The sequence below is a fragment of the Bubalus kerabau genome, chromosome 7 (genome assembly GCF_029407905.1).
Source record: "Bubalus kerabau isolate K-KA32 ecotype Philippines breed swamp buffalo chromosome 7, PCC_UOA_SB_1v2, whole genome shotgun sequence".
Taxonomy (NCBI): Eukaryota; Metazoa; Chordata; class Mammalia; order Artiodactyla; family Bovidae; genus Bubalus; species Bubalus kerabau.
In genome coordinates, this window is record NC_073630.1 from 95,206,607 (window position 1) to 95,219,245 (window position 12,639).

The following is a 12,639-nucleotide window of genomic DNA, read 5'->3' on the forward strand; positions in this document are numbered from 1 at the left end:
ACACTTGGGCTGTACGCTTGACATCCAGTCTGCAAGCCACAAGGGAGGCGCTGAGGACTCCTTTCAGTGTGAGCAGCGGACTGCTCTTAGGGCTCCCTGGGTCAGGCAGAGACAAAGGCAGTTGACCTGAAGCTGGGACAGTTGACCTCCAGCTGCGCCTGTCTATTCCAGAAGGGGCAGGTTTCTCCAGGTGAGCAGGCTACTGAGGGAACCTGTAGTCACAGGAATGAGAGCATCAAGGAGGGGTGTGTGAGCCCTGCACAGTGTGGGACATACTTTCTGCACTCCTCACTGCACGCTCCATGTCCTCCAGCAATAAGCTGCTCAGTTTTGCTGGGACTGTTTTGTATGTATTGTGCCCTTTCTTAGAAAACTGTTATAGTGCAGGCTTTTTTAAAGGTGATGTCAAAACATTTACACAGAATCTCATATAATCCAATAAGAGAAGTACTGTCACCATTTCAGAGATGAAAACATGGAATATAGGGAAGTTAAGGAACCTGTAAAAGGCTAGAACGAGACAATCAAGACCCAAACTTCTCAAGTTTTGTTCATTTTCTGTTGCATGACACTTGTCTACCAGCTGGATGTAGTTACAGAAAATACACCTCTAATCTGGGCTTCTAGAATTGGCATTTGGCTTCAGAGCTGTCAAAATATGGCAATATTGCAATATTTTAATTTTAACACACTTGGAGTTAGAATAGCATAGTAATTAAGAGCAGAGGCTTTGAAAGCAGGTATTGCTCCCACTGATTACCAAGCGTAAAAGTTGTGATTTTATGCAACTTTTGGGGAAATTTGTATAATATGGATAACTCGACTACCTCGTAGAGCTGTAAGAAGTAAAAGTGTCAATGTACACTAAGTATTGGTTCAGGGTGTGACACAGTAAGCATTGAGTAAATGGTAGGTGCTATAGTTGCACTTGGGCATCTGAGGTTAATATGTAAAAAAGACTTCTCTATAAACAAAATTTTAACTTTTTAAAATGGAAACACACATACATTGTTAAAAAAATTTCAAAGCATGCAAATAAGTAAACTTAGACCCTCCCCCCAATACCTGTAAGTCTAATATCCTGACCTTCAGTCCCACACCCAGAGATAACCAAGTTTGCTTAATCATTTAATGAGATTTTTTTTCTCTTTGGTGTACAATGCAATTAACTGAACATCTGTTTCTATTTTAGAAGACAAAAGCCAAGATATCAACCAGCCTAGTAAGAAATATTTCTTTTCCTTAGTTGATAATGTCTGTTTCTGCAATATACAAAAACTGAGAAAGTTTTTTTTAAAAAAAGACACCAATCTCAAGTTTAAAGCATCCTAACAGAATATAATGTCACATCCAAATACTTCTATGTGCGAATGGTGGGGGCAACTTGATTTTGTTTCTTAAGCAGTGATTTTCAACTGTATATAGAGACTACTTTTTCAAGCAATGGTTCTCAACTCTATCAACCCAATTATTTTAGAACAAATATTTTATAAAGGTATTCTGAAATAAAATTCTTAGATAAGACCCACTTGCACCCATAAAAAAATCAAGTAATGTCCTAATGATATAACAAAATTATAAACATTTCAGTATGTAAATAAATGCCTACATTATTCTACATAATGAAGTAGTCAGATGATTGTATTTAATTACACAAATAAATTTGGATTTAAGAGAAACCTAGAAGCTATTCTATATAAGAAAAATGAAAGTGGAGAAATACTGTGGGCTTATTAGGTAGAAACTAATTAGATACTAAACTAATAATCTAAACTTATTATATAGAAACTAATGTTTATTAAAACTATCCAAATATATTTTGCCTATATGTAAAACAGGTTCTGGATATAAATACATTTTTAATTTATATATATGTCTACCAGTGCATTTGAAATTTATGTGGAAGTGGGTCAGTTTTTCATTGTGCAAGACTGTCCACAGCATGGTACTGGTCTTCTACTTCTATACCCCACTGCTGTGATAATCACAAAATATCCTGACAAGTTTGCGAACTGCCTCGTAGTAGGCCCTTGAGAACCCCTTGAGAATCACTGCTCTCTAGTAGCAAACTAATGCAGGAGTGCGTCCGCCTGTCCATTTTCCCATAACTGCATGTTTATGATTATGGCAAGCAAATACATTTATGGTTTGAAGGTTTTATAGTATTTCCATGGTTTCACTTATGAAATGTGAATGGTGAGCCCATCTGGGTCTTTCCAGTCAGTCTTCCCTGGTAGTCTAAACCAGAACACAGTCAAAAGTCAGACGTCTACATTATGGCAGTGTGAATCACACCATCCTGGATGGCTGGACTCTACTGAACCTCTCTCTGCTAGTTCAGATAGAAGGGAAGTGGTTTTCTCCAGAGTAGTGTTTTATGTATAAAGGGAAAATTTTTTTCTTTTTTTTTTAAAATCAGCTTGCAGGGCTTAGTGTTTTAAAAAATGCAGCTATATTCCATTGTATACTGGTAAAATATACATATGAAATATACCATTGTACTCAAAATAGATAAGACACAGCATTAAACTTTATCTTTTATATACAGAAAATGAAAATTTTCAATTGCCAAGAAATTCTAGTGAACTTAAACAATGAGAAATTACTTTTGTCTACTTAAATACTAAAAAGGCTATGGAAACCTGGATAAAACCTAGGTCAACACACCTTTATGATACATATGAAAATATAGCCCCCAGCCTGTAATGAACTGTATTTATTTTAAAGTTGTCCTGGTTAGAAGTACTTGATATATGTTTCTAATCTAACTTGTCTGTTCATATATTCAGGAAATATGGTGTCAGTGGATGAAATGTGATACTCAAAATGACGTGTGTCAGTGACTGTGTGTTCTCATTAACAGCTCCAGCTCCAGCAGTTCCAGTTCCAGGTCCCAAAAGCCATCCCTCTGCATCTTCTGGCAAAATGCTCCTTCCCCAGTGTGGGACATTCATCATTTTAATCAGTGTTTCTGCTATAAATCTTGGTCGCTCTGTAGTCTGATACATTCTTTACTTGTACTTTACATTGTACTTGAAATACAACTACAGGTATCCCACAGAAATCATCAAAGGGAATGATGTATTTTTCACTTGTTGGTCAACATTCAGTTGATAAAACGTGAATTTGTTATTCACTTAGCAAATCTGGTAGTAAACCCAGATATCATAGAATTTGTTTTTCACTTATTTCTATATTAATTTTATGATTGTAAAAAAAACTGTATACTTTTAATTCAATAAAAGACCTTTAATTTCAGTAGAATTGCCAGATACTGAAAGGCTGTTGCTAAACCACGAAAAGATGCCGGGATTCTTGGCCTCTGGAGGAGAAGAATTCAATCCGGGGCCAGAGACAAGGCTTGATTGCTCAGAGCTTTTGTGTAATAAAGTTTTATTAAAATTAAAGGAGATAGAGAAAGCTTCTGACATAGGCATCAGAAGGGGGCAGAAAGTACCCGCTTGCTAGTGTTAGCAATGGAGTTATATACTGTCCAGTGAATCAAAAGAATGTCTGGAGGTTGTAAAGACCTCACCAGACCTACTCCCATAATTTACATTTTAAGATAACAGGATTAGCCAGAAGGTTTAATCCAGAGACTGTCCTCAGGCAGGATACATTATTGTTATATAATCCTAAAGAACGTAGAGGGAAAAAAAGTTTCTCCTTTCTTCCTCCTTGAGAATTCCAGACCCCTCTCTCCTTGGGGACCCCTAGGCTTCTTATCAACCTGCCTAGGAAATGACTCTCAATACTAAAATATCAATAATGCTAGTGGGTAATATGAATTTAATTTCTGAATTAGAATTTTAAAGGTGTTTTACTCATCTTTAAAGGATCAGACTTTGACTTCAAATAGTATATTCTTTCAGTCTCTTCATTTTCCTTCTATATAGGAACACTTTGTATTTTTACAAACACAAGAGTTTACTAAGTATTTCACATACACAGTCCCTAACTTGAACCTCATATTAACCTAGGAAGGCAGACAGTACTAAATGAGTATGTGGGCTCAGTAAGAAAGGAGAATGAGGTAAGTACAGTAAGGTGCTCTTTTCCCCAAGAAAAAGAGTGGTTGAATGGTAACTGATTTAGGCATGGGCTTTGATAAGTGACACTTGTTTACACTGCCAACGTTTCAAAAAGAACTTAGGCCATTTTCAGAGATACAGAAAAACTTCATGAAGTCTAAACTAGGTATTAAGGGTTCAGTGTGCTTTAATTCTACCATTTACCTCTCTTCATGTTGAGAATTTTGAGTGAACTATCCACAAGAACCATTACGCAGTTCACAGAACGTGTATAAATTGTGCTAGAGAGCACAACTTAGTCCTGAGGCCAAAGTGAGTCTGATTTACATCCAAATCTAGAACTTGGTTATCATTTGCTTGGAGCACAAGTCAGGTACACACCAGGGCTGCTTATCTATCTAACCAGCTGCATGAACAAGGCCTGTAGCCTGCCTTACACATGTAGTCACCAGCAGAATTGAAACTTAGGAGGCTAACTGGACCTGTCTTTAAAAGGCAGACCCTGAGCCCTGTTTAGGGCTTGTGAAATTAGAGATTAAAAATATGACAGCACAAAAAATGAAAGGCTAGAGAGATGAGCATGGTTAGCCATCTGTCCAACAGGATGTTGCTCACTGAGGAGCAATTCTCATTTGTTAAATCACCAGTTCTTCCTACAGTAAGAGGGTGTGCAGAGGGGCAAACTCCTTTCACCTTTGGCTACAAGGATGAGAAAGACAGAGGTGTTAGAAGAAACAGCCCACGAGCCTTGTTTGTGGCTCCTACACAACTGTTAGCTAGTCTGCATCTGGACAGATTCCTCCAGTGGTATCTCAGAGGGGGCCTCTGGATACACAGCACACCACACTCCTCGCCATCCTCACAGTAACACAGTGGCAGGGTTCACAGGCTGTTTATGACACCTCTCATCATAAGCCAAAGCATGATGCAGAAATGCAGCATGAAAGCATTCCAAGAGGGGCTAACATGATGCAGTGAGATCTGGTTTTAAAGAATCACTATTGCACATTACCATGTCTAATTTAGATTTTCCAGTGTTTTCAGATGCTAATGATGTATTAGAGAATTCTTATATATGAAGTAATTTCTATTTGCTGTACCCTGGTCAAAATACATCAGTACTGAGGGTGAAGTGAAAGTCGCTTAAGTCATGTCCAACTCTTTGCAACCCCATGGACTGTAGTCCTTGGAATTCTCCAGGCCAGAATATTGGAATGGGTAGCCTTTCCCTTCTCCATGGGACCGTCCCAACCCAGGGATCAAACCCAGGTCTCCCGCATTGAAGGTAGATTCTTTACCAGCTGAGCCACAAGGGAAGCCCTTCACTTTGAGGGTGAAGTCAGACTTAAAACCAGGTTAAAACTGAAATACTTGAGTTGTGATTATGATTTAATACTTGTATGAACATGAATCATCTTTCTCCCAGAACCAAATAAAGCACCAGACAGAATTATATAAAAAGTAATTATAATCAAGAATTTATTTATGTTTTCATATTTTTTAGAAATAAAGAGGTTTAAAAAACAAAAAACGGTGCAAAAATGATAAAATGTAATTCTTCTGTTATATCCTAATTGCTTACGTGTGTTCTGTAAATTCCAAATAAGTAAAATAATATAAAAATATATATTCAAATCTTTATAGAATGAAAAGAAAACCACATTAATCATTAAATACTCTTGGATTTTCTTTACTCCTCCCACAGATGAATTCACAAATATAAAAACTGACATTTACATTCTGAAGTACAAATCTCCAGCAGCCAAGTAATTATACAGTTTATTTTGTTATGTGCAAAGTAGACATTTCATATTTACTTGCTATGGAAAGCAGAGTACAGGCTCAATGGAGAATAATCATTAAACATTGATTATTTTTAAGAACAATGCTGTTGTAAAAATGTAGAATAGTAAATATTTTTTGGTAATTATGTATTTCTCTTTTAAAGTAATTTACAGCTTTTAGATATAAATCTTTAAAAGGCTATCTCTGAAGAGCAGTGAGGTGACTGTTATTTCAGATTTGATGAATAATAATTTTTCAGTAACCTTCTCAAAAACCAAGTCAGGAGAGAGGATTGTTTTCCCCCCCCTCCATGTGGTCAGTTTCATTTTTAAAGAAGCCCTGATGTAACACGAAGATGTATTTCACAAACCTTTAACACAAGTTTGTGAGCTGTCAACTGAAGACACCACCTCTGATGTGGATGGTTTCATTCAATCCATGTTCTACCAACTTGATATCTTCTAAGTCATCTTTTATGATGCTAATCAAGTGGCTAAGGCCTTCCTGTTGTTGTTTCAAATGCTAGAAGGAATCAAAAAAATATCAATGTATTTCTCTATTAAACTGCAAGCTACTTACAAGAAAAAGGCTTATTTTTCATTATTTTACTAGCAACACAGGACTCAGTTGCTCTCATATGCATATTTCAAAAATTTGCATTGTATCTTTTGCTAACACTTAAATACAGTTAAATACTGTGAAAAGCAAAATCAAATATGTAATAAATATAACCGATTTTACAAAAGATGCAGATTTTTACAGATTCCTTTTATCAACCTGTGATAAAAAAACAGTTATATTAAAACAATGCAAGAAGGTACTCAAATATAGATTAACAAAATAATCATTCTGAGGATTTCCATGTTTTCAAGTACAAAGTATAAACTGATAACGGTGGTAACTACTATTGCTAACATTTCAGGTGTTTATATTCCCAATTTTATTGCATACATAAACTCATTCTAATATGTTGGAATTGTTCTCATTTAATTATAAATATGAATATAATCAGGTATATGTATAAATTAAAAGATGCTTACTCCTTGGAAGGAAAGTTATGACCAACCTAGATAGCATATTCAAAAGCAGAGACATTACTTTGCCAACAAAGGTTCGTATAGTCAAGGCTATGGTTTTGCCAGTGGTCATGTATGGATGTGAGAGTTGGACTATAAAGAAAGCCGAGCGCCGAAGAATTGATGCTTTTGAATTGGGGTGTTGGAGAAGACTCACGAGAGTCCCTTGGACTGCAAGGAGATCCAACCAGTCCATCCTGAAAGAGATCAGTCCTGAGTGTTCATTGGAAAGACTGATGTTGAAGCTGAAACTCCAATACTTTGGCCACCTGATGCGAAGAGCTGACTCATTTGAAAAGACCCTGATGTTGGGAAAGATTGAAGGAGGAGAAGGGGACGAGAGAGGATGAGATGGTTGGATGGCATCACTGATTCAGTGGACATAAGTTTGGGTAAACTCCGGGAGTTGGTGATGAACAGGGAGGCCTGGCATGCTGCAGTCCATGGGGTCACAAAGAATTGGACACGACTGAGCGACTGAACTGAACTGATAACTTTTTGAGAACCCAAGAGCCAAACTAGTTTTTAGTTGCATAAAACAGCAATATTCATTCTAAAGCACATAATAAAATTAGATAAATAAGGACATTTATAACTACCTAAAATCCTCAGGACATGCCAATTAGTCCTATCTAATATGTTCCACAAAGTTTGCCATCTTAATATTTTTAGACAGTTGCTGAATGGATGAACAGCTTTCATTAAACCAATCTGTATTTATACTAATGAAAGTAAGCTACAGTAGTACTTCCTAATGTTTTCCTAGAAGTGAGCCTTAGGCAAGTGGTCTGAGGTCTTGGATCCTGTAGCCTCCACCCAGGTCCCCTGAAGGCTGATGGGATCAGTAACCCTCCCTTCAGCAACTACCATTCTACTCTTGGGTACACCATATAAATGGAATCCTAAAACTTTTGTCCTTTCAAATAACTGGCTTATTTCACATAATGTCTTCAAAGTTCATCCATGATGCGTATGTGTGTATAAACTGCCTGCCTTTTTAAGGCTAATATTCCATTGTATACATATACCATATTTTGTCTACTTACCCATCTGTTGACACCTGGATTGCTTCCACTTTGGCTACTGTGAATAATGCTTCTATGAACATGGGCATGCAAATATCTGAGTCACTACGTTCAATTCTTAGAGGTACATTCCAGAAGTAGAATTGCGGGACTGTATTATAATTCTATATTTAATATTTTAAGGAAGCATTTTTCACACTGCCTGTGTATATCATTTTACATTGCCACTAGCAATGCACGACAGTTCCATTTTCTTTACATCCTCTAAACGTGTTATTTTCTGGAGGGTGTTTTGTTTTGGATAATAGCCATCCTTATGGACGGGAATTCACCTTTTAAAAAGTGCACTCGAGTGGAAAACTTACCTGCTTGATTTCTCGTAACAGATCTGCGTCTATGTAGTATCTTTCTTCAGATTTGACTGCTCCAAAGTGATTCTGCATCCTGATTTGGGACATCAGTTCATTTAGTCGGCCCTTAAAAATAATACTGAGTTGAATTATAACTGCTCACAACAGCAACCATTTCTAAGAGAATGTTTTAAAAGGATGGATACTACTATAATTAAAGGCGTTTCAATTCTCCTTTTGTACTTCATTTGAAACATTAATACAATCATACAATTAATACACGTCCAGTACATCATGATTAAGAGTCTACTTTAGAAAGCAAGTTTTAATTAAAAAGAATATGTACTTAATAAAGAACATGTACTTGGTCTTTTTGAAGACCAAGTAACATTTCTGAGCCACCTGAAACAAATTCTAGCTTTATGGTCTTACCTTAAACTGAGTAGGGGCATTTAGTTCACCCTGAATTGTATCTAGCTGAACTCGCAACTGCTCTTCATCAGCTTGGATGGCATACCCACTCTTCCTCTGAATTTCCTGTTTGATTAGGACCTACACAAAGAAAGCCCAACAATAACAATAGAATTATCTCTTTTCATTTATGCAGGTAATTTTATTACACATCAACTGTTGAAAGAAATTAGCTAAATACAATAGTTAGAATCATAACAGTTCAAGATTTGAATTGTTTGCCCATTCTTATTAGGCAAGTTACATGAATTTACTTTTAATGACCACATAATTTTCATGATTAGCCAATAATTAAGCATTCTTATATCGAGGGGGATATATAGTTTCTAGTTTTTTTACTGGTATAGACTGTCATGAATTCAAGATTGCTGGGTTTAAAGGTAGGTGTGTTCAGTCTTCAGAAGCTGCTAGATTGCTTTCCCAAATATCCTAGCAACTTATGTATTCGTAAGACACACATAAGACTACCCTTTTCCACACATTTCTGTCAGCAATAGGTAATGACGTTTAAAGTTTTTCCAATCTGATGAGTACTAAAGCATCACACAATTTTTCTTTTTTAAAAATCTGCATCCCCTTGATTGTTTTTTTCTTTCTTGGCCACTTGGCTTCTGGGATCAGTTCGGATCTTAGTTCTTTGACCAGGGATTGAACCCAGACTCCCTGCAGTGGAATTGGGGAGCTTTAACCACTGGACCACCAGGGGATTCCACCCCCACCTTGAATGTTGAAGGACCATCTTCCACCAGGTAAGAACTACTCCACATCTGCCCTTCTGTGAATTGCCTTTACACATTTGCCTGTATTTCAATTGGGGTTTTAGGGGTCAAAATGTAGCACTTCTTTGTAAGATACAAATATTTAGAACAAAAATCAGTGCTGTTTGCAAATTCACAATTTTCTAAAATCACTTGACTACTAACAAATGGCTTCCGTTTTCTTTTGCTATACAAAATTTTTGTTAGTCAATTTTGTTTTACAGTTTCTGGTTTTCTGGCTACATGTCTCTTCAATCCCTAGGTTGTTCATGTAGCTTCATAAATTTCTTAAGAGTTAAGTCTTTAATACCCCTTGTTTTTGTATATGGGCTTCCCTGGTGGCTCAGATGGTAAAGAATCGGCCTGCAGTGCGGGAGACCGGGGTTTGATCCTTGGGTTGGGAAGATCCCTTGGAGGACAGCATGGCAATCCACTCCAGTATTCTTGCCTGGAGAATCCCCGAGGACAGAAGAACCTGGAGCTAACTGGTACATGGTGTGATACAGTGGTCAAATTTTCCAGATGGACAGACAATTACTAGCATTATTAACTAAACCCAGTGAATTGAAATATCACCTTTTTCATATTAAGATACAATGTGCATCTATTTCTGGATTCTCTATTCTGTTCTGTGGATCTTTATGTCTAATCTTACACCAAGCCCATGTTAATTTGATTACAAGAACTTTAAATAGTTTCTAAAATTTGATAAAGCAAGTCCGCTACATTATTTCTTGTTTGTTTTCCTGAATCTATTCTCAAAAGTTATCCTTACTTATGTACTGAAAGATTTTAATCAGTTTGTTTAAAGCTGTAATTCACTCTTAAAATTTATAAAGTAGATATTTTCTCATCTGAGAATATGGTTTAATCTATCTGCGAAAACGTTAATTCAGATTGTATATTTTCCTCACAAATTTATTCCTAAGTATTTTACAGTTTTTTCATGATAATGAATGGAATACTCTTATTTCCTTTAATAGTATAAAGAAACACTGATTTTTAAAACACTGATTTTAAAACACTAACACTGATTTAGTATAAAGAAACACTAAAAATCTCATATTTAGCCATCTTACCACATTCTATTATTTATTTCCTTGGGTTTTCTAGATACACAGTCATATCATCAGCAAAGAGATAATCTCTTTTCATTGTTTTATACTAGTTTAATTACCCTGCTTATTTACAAAAACTTACATATTTTCCTTCCATGTGTTGCTAGGATAAATTATGTTCATAGATCCTGTTATAGAACCAACCTTCCATTCCTGAAATTAACCTTAGTCAAAGTATATTCCTTTAAGAAAAAAATTACATTCCTTTAGAATTTGATAATAGCTGGATTCTCTTATATTTCACTTAGGTTTTCTGCACTTGTTTTCTTTGGTCAGATTTACTGAGTTATAATCCACATACAACAAAATTCACCCTTTTTAGGAGTACAGTTCTATGTATTTAGATGAACACAGGTTACCCATCACCATAATCAAGATATAGAACATTTCCATCACCCAAAAAGTTCCCTCCTGCTCCTTGTAGTCTCCTCTCCTTTACTGCCGCTCCTAGCAACTACTGATCTATTACATACCTGTCGCTGTGCCTTTTGCATGATATCATATAAATGGAATAATATATAGCCTTTCAGTCTGGTTTGTCTTACTTAGTATAATCTGCACCTCTATTAGAATTATCTGTTTATAAATTTTTATTTGGGGGTACTAAAAACTGATGTAAAATGCTGCAGCTGCTCTGGAAAAATAATTTGGTTATTGAAAAGGTTGAACACAGAGGTACACATTACCAAGCAATTGCCAACCTTGGCTTATGTATCCCAAGAGAAACAAAAGCATGTATCCACATAAACACTTGTACACAAGTGTTAATAGTAACATTCAGAATAGCCAAAAAAGTTTAAACAACCAAAATGTTCATAGATTGATGAAGAGATAAAATCTGTTAATCATACAATGAAATATTATTCAGCAATAAAAAGGAAGTACTGTTACATGCTACAACATGAATGAACACTGAAAATATTATTCTGAGAAAGCCAGTCAAAAAATACCACATATTTTATGATTTCATTTACAAGAAGCGTTAAAAAATAGGCAAATCCATAAAAATGCAAAGTTGTTGCCTACGGCTAGGGGGTTTAGGATGAAATGGGGAGTTGCTGCTTATGGGTATTGTGTTTTTTTTTAATTTAGAGTGATGCAAATGTTCTAAAACTTGATTGTGGTGATGGTTGTACAAAGTTGTGAATATACTAAAAATCAATTAAATAGGTGAATTGTATGGTATATGATTATATCTCAAACTGTTAAAAAAAAAACAGCTATATTTTTCTTTTTGTCTGAAATAAAGTAACTTTAGAATTAGCTCATTAATGTTTAGACAAATGAATCTATTTGACCTTTGTGCTTTTTCCGCTGTTGGATCTTTAATAACTTTCCCAATTGCTTCTATGGTGTTTGTCTATTTAAGATTTTTTTTCTGTAGGTCAATTTAAATAATTTCCATTTTGCTAGAAAATCATCTAACATCTAAATTTATTGCTTTGAATTCCACTGTAGTATTTTCTTATTTTCTTGTGAATGTATGTGGTATTATCTCCTTTCTTACTTCTAATTTTTCTTTTCTGTCTTTAGGCTCATGAGATGAGTCTTTTTTTCCTTCTTCAGATTCATATTTAGCCATTTTAATGGTCTTTTTAAAGAAACAGCTCTTCAACTTATTCTACTATGATTGTTTTCTGCTTCAATCATTCCACATCATCTTTATTTCCCTCTTACTGGTTCCTTTTGGCTTATCTTGATAATATTTTTCCTTGAGTACTAAGTTCTCTATTTTTTGCATCTTGTATCTTTAAAAAATGAAGTTTTTTAAGGCTATAAATTTCCATCCAAATTTCTGCTATATAATGTTTGTTTTCATGATAATTTCAATTTCATGATAAATTTCAAGTTGGTATTCATTCTTTTATTTCCTTGTTAATTTGCAAGTTCTTTTGTTGCTTTTCATTCATTAATGGTTATACTTGCTATTTTTATGAAAACAAGATATTAATGATCTGATGCATATTTTTGCTACATCATAAAGATGATTCATTTTCTCACTGCTTTCCTCCTACCCTCTCAATA

The 12,639-nt window shown here is 35.4% G+C and overlaps 2 protein-coding genes across 5 annotated transcripts in view; one reads left to right on the plus strand and one right to left on the minus strand.

Moving 5' to 3' along the window:
• The window catches only part of ART3 (ADP-ribosyltransferase 3 (inactive)), a 144,678-nt gene extending 141,414 nt beyond the window's left edge, over positions 1–3,264 (plus strand). For all 4 annotated transcript variants that reach the window (XM_055588831.1, XM_055588832.1, XM_055588830.1 and 1 more), the window contains 2 exons: positions 1,193–1,222; positions 2,864–3,264. In XM_055588831.1, coding sequence (XP_055444806.1) covers positions 1,193–1,222; positions 2,864–3,003 — 170 coding nt within the window. In that variant the 3' untranslated portion in view covers positions 3,004–3,264. The remainder of the gene's footprint in view (positions 1–1,192; positions 1,223–2,863) is intronic.
• A 2,232-nt stretch (positions 3,265–5,496) lies between these two features.
• NUP54 (nucleoporin 54) overlaps positions 5,497–12,639 on the minus strand; it is a 32,346-nt gene continuing 25,203 nt past the window's right edge. The window contains exons 10-12 of the mRNA XM_055588827.1: positions 8,700–8,819; positions 8,283–8,393; positions 5,497–6,338 (exon numbers count right to left, since the gene is read on the minus strand). Coding sequence (XP_055444802.1) covers positions 6,210–6,338; positions 8,283–8,393; positions 8,700–8,819 — 360 coding nt within the window. The 3' untranslated portion in view covers positions 5,497–6,209. The remainder of the gene's footprint in view (positions 6,339–8,282; positions 8,394–8,699; positions 8,820–12,639) is intronic.